Source organism: Saccoglossus kowalevskii, chromosome 1 (genome assembly GCF_978046115.1).
Source record: "Saccoglossus kowalevskii chromosome 1, keSacKowa6.1, whole genome shotgun sequence".
NCBI lineage: Eukaryota > Metazoa > Hemichordata > Enteropneusta > Harrimaniidae > Saccoglossus > Saccoglossus kowalevskii.
The window spans coordinates 29,071,763-29,089,988 of NC_140641.1; the positions used below are offsets into that span (position 1 = coordinate 29,071,763).

The 18,226-nt window shown below is 35.8% G+C and overlaps 1 protein-coding gene across 5 annotated transcripts in view; it reads right to left on the reverse strand.

Moving 5' to 3' along the window:
- Window positions 1–10,250: 10,250 nt before the first annotated feature.
- LOC100372824 (signal peptide, CUB and EGF-like domain-containing protein 2) overlaps window positions 10,251–18,226 on the reverse strand; it is a 32,619-nt gene continuing 24,643 nt past the window's right edge. For 3 of the 5 annotated variants that reach the window (XM_085500548.1, XM_085500532.1, XM_085500553.1), the window contains 11 exons: window positions 18,006–18,215; window positions 17,513–17,623; window positions 16,166–16,318; window positions 15,867–16,070; window positions 14,646–14,804; window positions 14,238–14,405; window positions 13,605–13,766; window positions 12,984–13,187; window positions 12,401–12,553; window positions 12,214–12,293; window positions 10,251–12,023 (listed from right to left, as the gene is read on the reverse strand). In XM_085500548.1, coding sequence (XP_085356674.1) covers window positions 11,877–12,023; window positions 12,214–12,293; window positions 12,401–12,553; window positions 12,984–13,187; window positions 13,605–13,766; window positions 14,238–14,405; window positions 14,646–14,804; window positions 15,867–16,070; window positions 16,166–16,318; window positions 17,513–17,623; window positions 18,006–18,215 — 1,751 coding nt within the window. In that variant the 3' untranslated portion in view covers window positions 10,251–11,876. The remainder of the gene's footprint in view (window positions 12,024–12,213; window positions 12,294–12,400; window positions 12,554–12,983; window positions 13,188–13,604; window positions 13,767–14,237; window positions 14,406–14,645; window positions 14,805–15,866; window positions 16,071–16,165; window positions 16,319–17,512; window positions 17,624–18,005; window positions 18,216–18,226) is intronic. The other 2 variants (XM_085500542.1, XM_085500538.1) reach the window with 2 other exon arrangements.

Genomic DNA, 18,226 nt, shown 5'->3' on the forward strand with positions numbered 1-18,226 from the left:
GATCTTGTCTGTACTGCCTTACAATATCGTACCATCGCCCATTGAAATTGGGGGAGCTGAATAGGGATTAAATTCTATTTTTCTTTCACTTTTAATTATAAAAACCTGTTAATGTGAAAGCGAGTATACGAACCACACATTAGGTGCGTAAATAGAAATTTAATGTATTTATGATTAACCTTAATATGATCTCTATTGATACAGAATTCAATGGCTATACCTAAATAGACGTGTACGGGTGACCGAAAATATGGCATTACCGACATTGGGTATGTGATCTGAAAAAGTAGTAATTATATTTTCTTTTTAACTTAGTTTGGAAATATAAGAATCAGACTGAGTGTAATTCTGAAATGGCAATCAAGTCTCTCAGGGAATACCAGTGTTCATGGCTCAAATAATTACAATTCCACTCTACTTTACTCGATTCAAATTGTAAGCTGATATACATTATGTCTGTTTTTTCAAAAAATGAATTAATTTTATAATTATAATAGCCGGTGTAGACAGAGTAAACATATATGTTTGAAAGTCGATACCTGTGGAAGTGACGTAAGCTTTGAAGCGATGTGTATGTCGGAGGTTGCTAGATATCAACAGAAACAAAATACTCACAGAAAATACTAACAAAATATGTGCAGCGTACTGTTCGTTATTTGAGGAATAAACAACACACTGGTGTGCGTGGTAACATGGCAATGGTATGCGTGATAACATGGCAATGTTGTGTGCAGCAAATTTCCAGACGTAGTCTGGCGCATTACTACTGCGAGCATCTCAGTCCGAGCTCTGTTATTACGCAAAATTGGGCAGTGTGGGATACTTTATTTTAATTATAATAAACCAAATTGTCAGTACGCTAGTGTCTTTTACATGTAGTTTTAGCTAGACCAAAAACAAATAAATCAACAGCGTCGATAGTATTTCAGTTACGTGTAGAACTAGCAGACAGCTAGCGAAAACTCATTCATAGGTTATTTTTCAGATGAAAATTACAGGGATCCCATAGCGTGAATTGTGTTGGGCCTGTCGCTCTCATGATCTTTACAAAATTGAGGACGCATTGGAGTCACAATACACAATCTTTTTCGTATGTTAGTGCATTGATCTCAGGCACTGCCCAGATAACATAGATGATGGATACCGATAATCCAAAGTGAATGTGGCGTTATAATAATAAGTAGCGCACGGTATTATAATTATTAATAATCTGCCCGACAATCCTTACACTGGGGTAATATAGGTGTTTGATCGCACATGACTTACGTAACCTTTTACAGCAAACAAATGACTATTCAACCAATGAGGTTAATCAAATCGAACGCCCCAGAAGTACGCTACCCGATGTTTTCTCATTGAAAACATGCTGCAACTGTTATGTCCGAGATTGCGTTAGTATATTAAAAATATGATATATACTATGTGAGTATTATATATCAGGCGAAATATTCTTTGTCAATTTCAGACAGCATGAATCAATCATTATGACCAACTAAAAGACAAGAATGCTACTACGCATACAACTATATAAGTATGACTATGACTGCCGTTTCCACTGAATCACTTTCATTCGCATACTATTTTATTTTGCCACACGTCAGTGAATGGTTCGCCTGTTGAGCGGCCGGAGGAAAAGGGTTGTTAAGCAAATCGGAAATTAAAATAATCATCATGAATATGGGGATGAATGGGATTAAGAATCGATTCCGTTCCATTACGCCTGAATTATTACAGATGTAGCCTAATTATGGTGGCCAACCATTCGGCGAATTGCTGCACCTTAAACCTGGGTCATGTCGCCTGTTGATGAGAAAAAAAGGCTGTCCTAATACAGACTGGAACCTAAACAGAAGATACATTGCGGGGTATGTTAGCTTATAAATAATGTTAATAATTGCGATAATTTATCTAATGTTATGATTATTTGCCATATATAAAAAACGGCTGTTGAGTAATTACGAACGGGATCGAGGAAGGTTTGTACCGGCCTGCGTCATGATACAACAGAAATCAATCCAAATTTAGATTTTTTGTACTTTCACTTTTCACACTTTCATCAATTCCGATGTTGATTCACGCAGTTGGTGGTAGTTTTCAATAATCAGAATCGCTGTGAAAAAAAAGATGCAATTATACTACATTTATAAAACCATAAAACTTGCATGTAATAATGTTTTGTCATGTCATGTGTATGGAAAACTACACGGAGACATTTCCCATATAAAAGAATATCTATTAACTAGTTCAATTCACAAACGAAATAAGAACATAAATCGATTCATCTCATCCATAATAAAGAATAACCTGAGTATGTTTCATGCGAAAAAAAAATAGTTTAGTTAACAATAACAACCTTTTCCGAAGTGGCGCACACTTGTAAATATGACCGAATACTGAACTAGGCTTTGAGCGGATCTCAACACAGCCGCATAGATCTAAATTCGAAGTTTCAAATTGTATTAAATATACGCATATGACATGTGACGTTTTTGGACATATGATGTATTCACAAATGTGACTATTCAGGTATGTGATGTATGTCTGAATAGTTTGGTTAAAAATAACAAACTTTTCCGAAGTGAAAATATCAATTAGAAATTATGAACAAATGCAGAACGAATCTTTGAGCAGATCTCTACACATTGACATACATCTAAGTTGAATTAATTATACACATACATATATTTTGCGGCAATGTTCCGCATTCACGCGTAAATCCATGCACTTAAATTGTTAATGTGATCAAAAATTGCAAATTACAGCTTATACAACAGCGATATCCATATACCTAATTATCAGTTGTCATTACGAGTGTAACGCCTAGAGAACTTTTGATGAGAACTGCACAAATTGAATAGGCAGGGTTCCGACTTCGAATACAATATAACGAAATCAATCATTGGCTGAAACAGTTCAACCAATGAACAGACATGCGATATATCCAGACACGTATCGTGTTTAGACATGTGATGTATCCAGATACCTAATTATCAGTTGCCAATATGAGTTTTAACACCTTGACATATTTTGATGAGAATTGCACAATTTGAATAAGCAAGGTTCCGACTGCGATGTTCAGACTCACATGCATTAGAAAGCCGGATGGCGAAAGTCATACTTAGTGGTGCCGGCTACGATGAGTCTAACACTGTCGGTAACATTGCTCGGCGATTGGCCTCCTATCAACATGTCGAATCCAATATGTTCCAGCTACCTTTGACAATTTATGTGTTTATGTAAGGTTCATAATGGGTTGTGTAGAAGCTTTTAGTTACAATGTGTAATATAAATGTCATATGATTGTCGAGTATTAGTTTAATGAATTTTGCTATTTGATAGTATACACAATATTATATATATTAAGTAAACACAATCCAACGAAATTAATCATTGGGTCGGTACAGCTCAAGCAATAAACAGACATGCAGTATAGTCAGACATGTGATATATTCAGACATGTGTCTTATTCAGACGTGTGACGTATTCAGACATGTCATTTATTCAGACATGTGGCGTATTTAGATAGTGATATGTTTCGGCATGTAACGTATTTAGACGTGTCACGTATTCAGACATGTCATTTATTCAGACATGTGGCGTATTTAGATAGTGATATGTTTAGACATAGAACGTATTTAGACGTGTGACGTATTCAGACATGTGACGTATTTAGACGTGTGACGTATTCAGACATGTGACGTATTTAGACGTGTGACGTATTTAGTCATGTGACGTATTTCGACGTGTGATGTTTTCAGACATGCGATATATTCAGACATGCGATATATTCAGACATGTGATATACCGATACATGTGATATACCGATACATGCGATATATTCAGACATGCGATATATTCAGACGTGTTATACGTTATTTGCATTATCGTGTGATAACAATCATAGTATCGCAAAATATATGCAATCCAAGGAAATCAATCATTGGATAGATGTAGGTAATGTGACTATTTTGACGTGTGACGTATTTAGACATGTGACGTATTTAGACGTGTGACGTATTTAGATAGTGATATGTTCAGGCATTTAACGTATTTAGACGTGTGACGTATTTAGACATCTGACGTATTTAGACGTGTGACGTAATTAGACATGTGATGTATTTAGACATGTGACGTATTTGGACATACGACGTATTTAGACGTGTGACGTATTCAGACATGAGATGTATTCAGACACGTGGCGTATTTAGACATATTGTATATTTATACATGTCACGTATACATCGTGTGACTTATTTGGACATGCGATGTATTCAGACATGTGACGTATTTAGACGTGTGACCTATTCAGACATCATATATTCAGATATGTTCCTTATTTAGACGTGTCACGTATTCAAACATGTAATATATTCAGACATGTGGCGTATTTAGACATTTGACGTATTTCAGACATGTGACATATAAAGCATGTAATATATTCAGCCATGTAATAAATTTATAGACATGTAACGTATACAGCACATATATTCGGACATGTGATATATTCAGACATGTGACGTATTCAAACATGTGACGTATTTAGACATGTGACGCATAAAGGATGTAATATATTCAGCCATGTGATAAATTTATAGACATGTGACGTATACAGCACGTAGATTTAGACATTTGATATTATATATTTAGACATGTGACATATTTGGGCATATGGTGTATTTCTGAATAGTTTGGGTAAATATAACTACCATTTCCGAAATATACTGAAATATTGAACGACGCTTTGAGCAGATTTCAACACAGTCTCGTATATCTAAATTAAATATACACACATATACATCTAAATTGTATTAAATATACGCATACATATATTTTGCGGCAATGTTCCGCATTCACGCGTAAATCCATGCACTTAAATTGTTAATGTGAACACAAATTACAAATTACAGCTTATACAACAGCAATATCCATATACCTAATTATCAGTTGTCATTACGAGTGTAACGCCTAGAGAACTTTTGATGAGAACTGCACAAATTGAATAGGCAGGGTTCCGACTTCGAATACAATATAACGAAATCAATCATTGGCTAATACAGTTTAACCAGTAAATAGACGCGATATGTGCAGACAAGTGACGTATTCAGGCATGTGACGTACTCTGATATGAGACGTATTCTAACTTGTAACGTATTTAGACATGTGATGTTTTCAGTCATGTGATATATCCATACATGTGATATATTCAGACATGCGATATATTCAGACATGTGATATACCGATACATGCGATATATTCAGACATGCGATATATTCAGACATGCGATATATTCAGACGTGTTATACGTTATTTGCATTATCGTGTGATAACAATCATAGTATCGCAAAATATATGCAATCCAAGGAAAACAATCATTGGATAGGTGCAGGTCATTCAGCGAGAAACAATATTTTCACACATAGTGTGGGTATTTTGTTCTGAATACCAAATGAATATCAGAAAATATTTCATTGAGGGAAGTATAGCTAAATAGTCGTACGGCATATTTGTATTTAACCTGTATTGTAACAGTACGCTGTGGAATGTGTGCTACAACTATTGTGTATGAGTGCCATCCTTGGCTGACAATATTTACTTTTGTAGACCATTTATGATTAATGATTGATATGTCGGTAATATCTCTCAAAGATTGTTGTCGTTTGCAATTATTGTACATGTTGAAGTATTCCAAACAATGATATGATCTTTCAGGCATATCTTTTAAAGCATCATTGCATAAAGCACATTATAATAGTTAAAAAAATGACGATTGATTCAAAATGTCACTAATATGTATGTACTGTAACGTTCCATTAAAATCCACAAGGATATTTTTCATAGATAATATCTTCATTTCCTAACAATTGCATGCGGAGTTATATTTCTTATATAAATTATAATTAATGGATACTTCTTCGCGATTATCCACCATTTTAGAGAACGCACCGACATAACGTAAATTATTAACCCTTTACATTTTTCATAGTGTTCGATGAGAGGTTTATCCCCATGTCTACATTCTGTGAACAAACATGCATCATTTAACTTTGAAACAACCACAGATGTGATGGTGAACGTACAAATGGTAAACGTAATATCAAATTATGTTATAAAAAATAATCTTTATCAAAATAGAGAACATCGCGAATCGAAAGATTGAAAAGTTTTTTTTTTTTTATCTTGTGTACCGGGAATTCCACGACACTTTCTCCCCCCCCCCTTACATGAATTGCTAACAGACCCCCCTACATAGGTTGGTGAATAAGTCATAAATAGTTTAATATATACACGTATTCAGTACAAAACCACGAGAAAGAAGTATTTAAAATAACATAAACTACAGATCTTTCCCCTACAGTATTCCCTCATTCGCCACGTTTCAATTGCCAAGTTGCGAGTTGAGATTCTGAATCAAGATAGGGCCGTACAATTTTATCTATGTTAACATTAATAACGTTTATACACAGTGAAGTTATGTCAGATTGGAATTTAACTCGGAAAATACAAATCCTGGGCTCTAAACAACAGCCACTACGATACGGGTGATCGCTTTATGTGATATAATTGTGTTTGATCTTTAACCGCCCATAGTTGCGTGTATCAAACAATTTCTATGTTTCCCTCTAAAACAGTTAATTATATCAGTGCACAGCGTGGGTTGACTATTACACGGTATGCCATCACGACACAGCTATTCAAACTATGGTGTTAAAAGTGAAATATGTGGGAGGACATTCAATGCGTGGACATACAGATCATACTCGACTGATAAAAGAAAATTATTGTTCTGGTCATATATTGTAGGAAGAATATATATATATACATACAACGATAGAAAATGTAAAATAATAATAAATTAATAAACGTTGTTATTTAATTTCTTTTTCACAGAAATAATTTTATTTCGTTCGATCGGTACATTTACCGTTTACAGTACATATACATTGAGATTTACTCTCCGTGTTACTACAATACTTGCTTCTATTCAAACATCGCATACAGAACAGAAACAATAGTTTTTAGTATTTATTATTATTTTATTATTTATTATTATTTTCCAGGACTGTCACAATGAATATAGAAAGGAACTCATTAATTCAAGTGACGTAATATAAATTACCGCAATTAACTAACTTATCATGATTAAAACATGCAGTAAGTGACTAATGGACGTTTTCAAGATTACCATTAAGACAAAACCTTTAGTTTATATTCGAGTAAGATTATAGAGATTTTTTTCTATTTTCAATTGCGTAGTGGGAAATATGTCTGTGTGTTTGAGCTTTGGTGCGGAATTCAAATTTTCATTAATTTTGCAAATTGACATGGTAAACAAATAGATATGGGTGTCTGATCATGTCTTTGCTTAATATGGATTAACCAATGAAATTTCTTTAAATCAAACATATAGCATAATGAATACCAAATTGAATGTAAAACTGCAAATGATTGAAGAAATCACGCATGATAGGTAGACATATTTAGTGAGATATCTATCTCCTTGAATGACGTAATTATATAATAATCGCATGTCTGTTTCATGCACAACATCTTAACGTCGGACAATGTAGTTTTCATTATACCAGTAAATTACGTTTGCCACAATTGTATATTAAGAACATTTAAACAATTATTGTTATGATGGTGAAATTGTTATATTTCTTGATGTTACTGCTTAAGTGGTTTTTATTTTATTTAAGTTGAGAGTTAAAATCGTGATTTGCATTGACGATGAGTTGATGCTGGATTACAGGTAACGTTTCGATGCGCACTACTAGTGTATACCATCACAGCGCAGGGTAGTTTGCATAAGACTCGTTTGCATAAGCGTCGTTCTTAGATACGTTCAGGTCCAAGCTGTTTAATACGGTTATGTTTAAGGATGTAGTAGACTTTCGTTGAACAAAATAGAAAAAGCTTGATGAAAATAATAATAATGATGATTAATGACTAACAATTGTAACATGTTATTGTAGCCTTTGCAAAACTCCATTAAAAAATTATGATAACACTAAATAAACAAAACGAAAACAGTTAGCATTTTTATGAGAAAAGGAAGACTACAATGTTCTCAAAAATAATATAAAATAGATAGTTTCTGAATTGTTTGGTTCTTTTACAAAGTGGTGTAATTCTATAATAAATTAGAGCGCTATGTGTTCACAGGTCAATTAGTCATTTCACTGATACTTGAAAAAGATTTTACATTTTGTTTTCAATTTAGCTTGAGTTCAATCTCTGAAAAAATCAATGAAATCGGACCAGAACTGTTCGCGTAATCGTGATTTTTGTGGTTTTAGACACGTTACTACTCCAATTGCTGAAAAGACTAAAAAAGCAAAAGTATCACAGTCGAAATGATATTTTCTGTTCAGCGCATCGTATTCAGTTAATTTTTTGATGTTTAAGATAGCTATTGTGTTGTATCCGCTTACTTTTAAATATTTTTAAAAAAAAGAAAATCGTATAGCATAATCTGATCAACATGTTCAATTATTTCAAACAGGGATTGTTCTGGTTAGAATTGTTGTTTTCCAAGAATCGACAGGGCTTTGTTTATATAATAAACGCTGCAATAAACAAAAAGTGTCATCAGAATTTACACTTAACTTAAAGGTGAATGAAACAGTGACATGTAAAGGACGGTAGACGTCGCGTCACATGTGCGACATTTGTGTTGATAAACATTGATTTTCCCACAATTTAATGCGCTTTTCTTAGGAAATCAATTAGTTTTGCCACTTCCACTAATTACCGCCGGCGACTCCTTCGATACCTTCTAAACACCAAAAAAGTACTTGGTAACTTCTCAGTTTGTACTAGTTGGTGTACGCTACAGTCAAAATTTCCATCTTTGTTTATATGAGACCCATATCTCGCGCATGCGCGGCGCGACGATTACCGCCTTTTTATTTTAGAAATTGTCTCACTCATTCAGTTGCATTCAGAAATCAAACAAGCCATGCATGGCACAGTCCCCGTCAGTTATTGAATTTAAGATATATAGTTTTGTTTACAGTAATATAGCTGGAACATAAACATGTCAGGAATATGATTATAGTGATTGAGAAATATTGCTCTGGAACAGCATTAATTAAAACATAATCAGCCATTTTGAATACATGTATAATGAATATATAAAATTTGAACATAATCAGTCAAAGCATCATGTCAGAGATATGGCACTAGAGCTGCATTCACTAATACAAAATGGCCACCAGTCAGCCATATTAAATCCGATCTAAAAAATAAAATGACGTGCATTAGGAACCCATAATGTCTAATGTATGTACCAAGTTTGAATAAAATCCATCCATAAATGCCAGAAATGCTTGATATTTGATGATTTTTTTTAGCACAAAAATGGCCACCATTCGGCCATTTTGAATAGGATCGTCAAACCAACATATCTGTATATCTATGACATTTATAATGAATATTTGAAATTTGAACATAATAAGTCCAAGCAAGTCAGAGATATGGCACTAGAACCACATTTATTAAGACAAAATGGCCGCCAGTCAGCCATTTTTAATCTTATCTGAAAAAACAAAATGACGTGCATCAAGTTCCTATAATGTCTAACGTATATACCAATTTTGAACAAAATCCATCTGTAAACAGCCGAAAAATGCTTGACTTTGATGATTTTTAGTACAAAAATGGCCACCATTCGGCCATCTTGAATCAGATCGTGAAACAAATTGACGTGTATATTTCTAATATCATGTATGATGTATGTGTGAAGTTTGATTGTGATTGGTCCAGGCATTTCTAAGATACAGGTCCGGGCGCACGCACGGACGCACGCACACACACACACGGACGCACGGAAGCACGGACGCACGGAAGTCAAAAACATAAGTCCCAGTTTTCGGACTGCGTCCGAATGGGGACTAAAAAATCATCAGGGAGCTATACATTCAAACGGAAATGTTAGACAATTTGTCTGTCGTAATTTAAAACGTTATTTTTTTCCTGTATTTATGTATCTGCAAGAGTTGGTCCGTTTTAAAATATTCAAATAAAACAGCTATGGGACACGACTGGGTGAGGTAAATTTTCACATAAATTGTGATTGTTTATTATACTAAGCTCTGGTAATTTTCATCGTTGATGGCGCTCTTAGATGTATTAGCAAATATGTCTTGCAACACATGTCAGAGGGTCTATGGTTATGCAAACCATCATATCAATAACCAAGAGAAAAAGGTTGATGTTTCACTTATCCAGTAATATGAAAATGACAAACATTTAACTTAACCAGAAATACATTGCATTTTAATATCAAAATATGGATACATAATTTTTTTTTAAATTACAACACGGGCCAAGTGACGTAGCTCCTGTGAGCAAAATTAAAACTACATTATGTACTATTCTACTTGCGAACGAATGCAATTAAGATGTGTGTGACATACAACTCCCCCATCACCGGAAATCTCCGTGATTAACTATTATAGAAACTATTTCGAATTTAGAAGCATTTCGACGCAGCCGATCAGATACACCCCGAGGGAAATTAACATCGTCTTCAGTTCTCACTAGCACAATGTCCCCTACAATATATCGGGAACGCACTGCAGCGTCGAATTGTAGCTTGCAGCAGCATCTATTTATTACAAATTCTACAGTATTTATGAAAAACTTGTCCGAATACATATCTGATGATGAAACACTGCATAGCTACATGTAGTTTACTTTAATATTGACTGAATACGATGTACATATTTAAATAATTTAATAGTTTAAGCGTGGTTCTGATCGATTTCAATAAATGATTCATTAAGTAACTTTTAAAAAACACCTGCAAAAAATGAGCACTCCCAGCATCAATATATAAAGAAACAATATAACAGAAATGTCGCAAGCAATTGGAAGTTTGATTGGTCATCTAGACGGAAGTGACGTCAACTAAACAAGTAGAATGATTTGTTTACATGTGATGTATATAGTTGGTGTGCCGACATTTGCAAAATCAGCAGTATAAAATAATGATAACCGAAGTCAGGGCTTTCGATTGGACTCGGGTTTTTTCGTTTGCTTGGGTGGCTGATTCGTTTGAAACACCTATTGTGCCGAGCAAATTGATTGGTCCGATCACTTTATTTGGTCCTATGAAAAAGTCAACATCCGGCAGCGACATGGAATCAATGGTTCTAATATGCAAACTGGCTTATTAGCAAAACACATAAATGTGGTCGACCCGCTCGCTTTTTGTCGTCTCATAAATCTATATATAAATTATTTTGTATATTTTTTATTCAGCTACGCTAAAACTTACATATTGTATCTTGAGCCATTGTAATTATAATACAATACAGTAAACAATAGAAAGGTTTATACCCGGTGTCGTATGTACATTTCTAGAAACAAAGCCAATTCCGGTCTTTGTTTCAGTCTCGCGGTGGCGATTCACATACGCTAATTTGCACCTCTGCCTAAAATACGTTACAGGATCTCCAAATATACAAAATAGACTAACGCAATGACAGTTTAACATTACTGCAACAATGACTTAACTACAGTGGAGTGTCCATACTTTTACAATTGGTTAGGAACTGTGTGATAAAATACGATCAGCAAATCAGCAGTACATTACACCAAAATGACCAGGAACTGTTACATCACCAAATAAACGCTGTACATAGCTAATCGTAACTGATTATGATATGTTCGAAGAGTGTGTTTATTTATTATCCAGTAAGACTATAAGGGGAAAATATTGTTTTCACTAAATGCGTCGGAACAGGTAATTCGGTCGCTCGAACATAAAAATCCACATATACGCTTAATTGTATCACACAGATCGTCAGTTTACAGCAACGTACTAAAATCACGTTGCATTACCGCATCCACTAATGCGAAGATCAAGTAGATCATAGCCTGAAGAACCGGGAAACTTTCGAACGTAGTAATCGTAAGAATGACTTGGGAAACATCGACCTCGATTCCTCTTGGGTATAGCTAAAATAGTGTTGAGGGAACGCGATGACGTCAAACAGAGCAGCGACTAGCTTCTTGTCCTGTAACCCAAAAAAGTATATAAAATTATTGAATTGACAAACGAATATTCAAGAATTTGGTTTTGTAACATCTGCCGATGAGGGCGTATCGCACTGTCATTGAGCTACTCAACACACTTGTATGCATGTATTATACCTAAATATCATATTAATGTTTAATATAGATAAGGGCAATTGTAATATTCATTACCTTCAAAATTTCTAGGTGATGATCCGATTCATAAAGTCGACCGTCTCGTACAATATTATATATTAAATCTTGGTAGTTTTCTATTCAAAAAAAAAAAAAATATTCAAAAATGCACTTAGTGTACAAAGGCGTCGTATTGCTATTCATATCTTAACTTGCATTCTTAAAATGAAGCGTCAGTTCTTACCATCGTACGTAACATACGGGATCTGGAATCCTTTCGCACTGATATTAGCATTGGATTTGAATCGCACCCATAACTTCCTAGATCTGGTAGTGAAGGCAATTGGCGAGGTATGTGTTACACAGGACTCGTACGTTATCATGGAATATGGACTAGCTGTGGAAAAACAAAAAAATTATCAGCTTTAAACGTTTTCTATTAGATGTGAGTACCACGTACGCCCGTTTTTTATTAAATAAGTGCAGTCCTGGTGTGTCCTGAATTTGCAGGCCATTGACAACAAAGACCGCACGGGATAACCAAGACACCTATTTGTTTCCCCTTAAATAAGCATAGATCAGGGAACAACGGTGAATGGAGAGAATGAAAACTATTTGAGGAGTAAAAACGTCGCTCTATCGTTCCCCACGAAATTTCGGTGGCTATTTACAATAAGGGCAATTGTGAAAGTGTAATATACGCGTAGTCTGAATTACAAAATGAGCTTTACGTGTTTCATTGTGGACTTCAAATTAGACCATGCTTGTAATATATTTTCAGTGCCGTTTTTTTTTTCTCAAAAAAATATACACCGTTTCACACTTACAAGATTTTCTCATAACAAGCTGGTCTCCACACATGTCCGTGGCGTCGTTGGCCAGAAAGATCTCGGGTATGACAACAAGAATCCTTCTTCCCTTGGGGGGAGAAATATTCCACGTACACTCCACGTTAGTTGGGTAATCGCCAGGATAATTGGGACTTTCTATGAAACCAGAGTATTCGTTTATTTCGCCGCCACATCGCCTGTCTGTCAAGAGAGCAATTGTGTGAATACATCATGATTGGCCCAATGTCAGGTTACGGATTCGACTGCAGTTTCATTGTTGTTGCACGTAACCCCCCAAAAAATATATTAGCAGAGTTCTCATCGAATAAAAAATGCATCAATTGGCGCCCTTTCCCGAAATTGCAACTTTTCAATTTATCAAAATATTGGCAGTTGAAATGTGGCATTTCATTATTTCCCGGAAGTTTCAATTGATGGCAGTTTTGGTCTTATGACCTTAAGTTCGTAATGCTGAATACGTCACGAAATGAAATACGACAATGTACGACAATTCTTTAGGGTTAGACGGTTGTTCAATTTCTAATAAAACATGTCTAAAATAAATAAGGGTTAGCCTTCTGGTTGTATTTAGGCAACTTCTCTTTATGCAGTATTTACCTTTGCATGACGTTGGTTCCGACGCTCCCGGTTCGTCTGTTGTCGTACCTCCCGGGCATCGAATACAGAAATATTGAGTGAAGTCCGGTTGATAAGTTCCAATTGGACAAAGTTCACAAATATGTTTGCCTATATTATAAAAGTAACCCGGCATACATCGTTCTGAAATAAAAAAAAAAAAAAAATCCGTGGTTTATTGATATTATTATACATTAGTCACGGTAACGACATAAGTTACAGCTTGCCGTAATTTTGCGGTATTGATATACGGGGTATTTTCATCCCACCATATTAGGAAATGCGTATTCCAAATATGGAATGATTACGAGCGTAAGCGTTCTCTAATAACAAAAACAAACATGGCTGCCACCAGGGTTTGATCGGTCTCCACACAAAGAAGTTCGCTGATTTTGCTCTAAACGTTTTGGATGTCGGAATTCCCATAATGTATCCTTGGAAGGAAAAGATGTATAATAGTAAGGTTATTACGAGAATACCTGCGCGTCGGTCGATACTTCCGCTGCACTGTCCTCGTTCATACTTCGAGGTATCCTCGTAATAACCTTATATTATTCACCTTCATGTATTCGTCGATGTTTAGCATATAGATTGGTAGTTTATTTAACACCGTACCTTTCACCGTGCATTCAGAAAAGCTAGCACTTGCCGTGCCTTTCGTTGTTAACCCATCTCCACACCGAAAGCACGATGTCCTGCCCCATTCAGGTTGAAATGATCCCTTAGTACATGGCTGACAGGGTTTAAACCCATTAATCGAATGTTCACCTGGGTTGCACTGACCTGAAAAAAGACAAATTATTTGTTTCGAATGTAACTGAGAGTCATCAACGTATTACAGACAACACAACGAAATTATACTTAAATCTGACTGCATACAATTTAAAACCTATCATTCGACGCATTTCTGCATCTTATTCGAGCTAAGTACTACTGTATTTGTGAAAGGCACCTATCGTGTTTATTTCATCCAGTATTGGTGATATAATGTTGGTTGTGTTAATTAATACAAAGCTGACTCACCGCCACATTCTGTGAGATTACGCGCACCTATTACTCCACTCCCTTGCTTTGGACATTTGTTACACAATAGTTGACCCTCTTTGTCTTGATACGACCCAGCAGGACACGGTATGCATTGTCCTTCATCAATGTCATAAAAGGTACCAACGCTGCAAGCAACTGTTGAACAAGATGTAATTGCACATTTTCTTAAGCAATAACGCCAGATTTGGAGTAATGGTTAGTGGGGTTCATGCTTACGGTTTACACGGACAAACATATTGGAAAGAGCTATCTGTGGAATACTGTTATGTTGTGATATCTGGATAGTATAACTTTACAGTATATGTAACATACACGTTTGGATTACATAATAAGGTCGTGACGTCGGGACGTGCTTCGAATTAAACATCAGCACCAAGGTATAAACATTAGCTAATCGAAAAGCGATTACGAATACTAGACATAACCACGTTCGGTAGCATGACGTAATGTACAACTGAACAAGCCAAGACATATCATGTTGTGTTTTCACACAAGTGCGGCGTGGCTAGGCTCATTACTTGTGTTCATTTGTATACTGAGAAGATCCTGGGTAGTCTGACGTGACAAACACATTGATAATAAGTCAAGAACTGTATGGTATTTAGTACGACTTAGACTTATACATTTAAACGTTAATATGCGTGTGTGTATATAGACGAACATAAATAGACATTGGGAAGAAATAGAATGTGAACGTGTAAGCGAACTATGCATGACTTATCTAATATTACATACAAGCTCCAATAAGTTTACTTTTAGGTTTGTGTTAGAATCGTGTAAATTGCTCTCCGAGCCCTCAGGGGTTTATGGTTAGCTGAATCTCGGTTCAATCAAGCAGTGTTCATGTAAAGGTAATACCTGACTTCCCTGGTTGCAAATAGGGAGTTAAGGAGAGTATATGTCATGCATAACCAACAAGCTATTGAGTCTGGATACGTATTTATTATTTTGAGATTGTCTTGCTGTGTATTAATAAGAGAAAGGATCTGTGCAGATGGGCTTTATCCGCCCACAACATGTTATAACATCCTTATGAATGTGTATATGTGAGGTATGTATGTAGAATATGTAATGAAACGATTAATCTCAACAAAAAACATTATGGTGGTGTATCATTGACCTGACCTGCGGAAATTAGTTCTATTCCCTTTCACTTGTACTTTAACAATGATCAAATTATAGATTAATTATACATACCACATGTTGATTCGACGAGTATCTGTCCCAATTTGCATAGCGTTTGAAAATCTGGTGTTATCAAAGATCTTCTCGTTACTTCATATTCACCCCCGGAGAATCTCACAAAGAAATTCTCCTTATTGATAGACCTTCGTAATGTTTTAATAGTTCGTTTTAGATTTCGATTGGTTCTTTTTTTCACGCAGTTTACATCGCATTTATCTGAAGAAGAAAACAGATTATTGTTTTCAATATGACAAACTACGGTACCAGTCAAGTCAGATTCGAGTTGAGCAGGATAGGAGTAAGAGCGTTACCTGTTGGATTCTCGGGATTCATTTGTATCTCGAACTCGGCTGTAATGACGGCTTTAGACTTTTTCCTGGATCTTTTAGTCCTTCGCCTGGACCCACATTGTAAATTAACAAAACTAACATGACATAAATCAGAACATGGATATTTTCTCTCCTCTGAAAGAAAAGGAACATATTTGTTTAACAGGGTTATATATATGATAGCTCTGATATGTTTTTGTTGTGTTAACATTTTAATAATATAGTTGGAGTGATTAGAAATTACACAATCTTTTCCAATGGCGGAATCGTTGTAGATAATATTGAGGATAAAGTACACAATCCAGCAGTTTAGGTCCAACTACTCATATTATGCGTTCTCAGTATTTGGGGGAACACATGGTACATGAAGATCCGCTATTAAAATTGTGTTAATATTGTTTTAAAGGGAAGTGGTCATCGCTCGCCGCATGCTCGAATTTCATGTAAACAAAATAATGTATTTCACAGGCGTTGTTTACGTCGCTATTAGTCCCATATCGAACAGGATGTGGCGCGACGACCACCGCCCTTTAAGCCTTTGACGTGTCATGTGATATGTGTACAGTAATAATACATAATAAGTAAGGCGGTGGCGGTATAAGTCAATAATGTTAAAATAGATACAATGGTATACCACATTTAGACTAACTGACAACATTAATGGTTTGCATGAGCTTTCTTATGGACAAGCTACTTCATTTAATACATGAAGTAGAATAATACAGTATTAATATACCTACGATTCACAAGATATTTACATCAAAAGTTTCTTGACAATAGCCAAATATTTGGTTTTGTTGCGTTTTTAGCATATTAGGATGTCCCAAAATCACTGAATCGGGATTTTCTATTTGACTATCGGAGATGAACTATACTATAAACTCAATATTCTGTGTAAAATGTATTCCATCAATTTTCCATTCTCAGCAATAAGACATGAAAATGAATGCCTCAGATTCTTCTATGGAGCCTATGGTTCAACTCAGATTTGACTTTTGCCCACGTCACCGAAGGGCGTTCAACTAACAAGGCACCTTTATGAGAAACTTCGATTAAATTCAAGCACGTGTGTGGGCAACTCCTGTGCGGTCAGGAGATCAACTGGAATTAGAAGTGAATGTGATTACTACCGATAACAGATTATCTTGACAATTTCTTGTAAGTCCAGACTGTAGGATGGTGTTTCATGAATGCGTACGGGCTAATGCATTGCTACTGTGATTACGCGGTTTTCAGACCCGCGGCGTACATGCAACACACAACGCTCTCCGCCCTCGGTTGTAAGACACCCTACGTAATACGATATGGATAAGCACGTGTGTTACTCACCCGAGAGTTGTTTATCTTTAAATCGTTCTCTCGTTCTTTTACGAAGACGACATTTATCAGCAGAGAATGTGAATCTTGCTTTCCTCTTGATTGATGGTGCTTGCATTTCTTCTGGTGAAAGAAAATCACGACACGGGGTGAATATCGGTTAATAATTACAACTAAAAAATGTATGTAACCGTGCATGGGCGACAATATTTCGAATCCGACACAATTCAAAGAATTAATATAACCACAGGGAGCCCAGGAACTATGATCAACTGTACGCACTCCCTATGAGCGGGGGGGGGGGTATCGGCTGGTATATAGTGTAAGAAATAGACAAGGGACACCAGATACCAGCCGATACCCCCCCCCCCCCCGCGCTCATAGAGACTGCGTACTACAGTTGATTATAGTTCCTGGGCTCCCTGTGATATAACCTCATATATGTGGAATTTCTCCCATGTGACGATGAAATGGGATTGATTGGAACACGATGCAATTCGAATACCTGAACAAGAAGGCAGCGATGAGTTGTAACTCTCTTGGGACCGGAGAAAGTCTGTAGTTACGCCGCAGCTATAGCTGTACGTGTCCTCTGACTCAGCTTCGAAATGAGCATTGTATTCACAGCTAAGACTGCAACTATCAACGTTGCCGATTTTATTACACACCAATAGGGCCTTGCCTGGTTGTTGTAACGGCAAACATGTTGATACTTCTGCATAACAA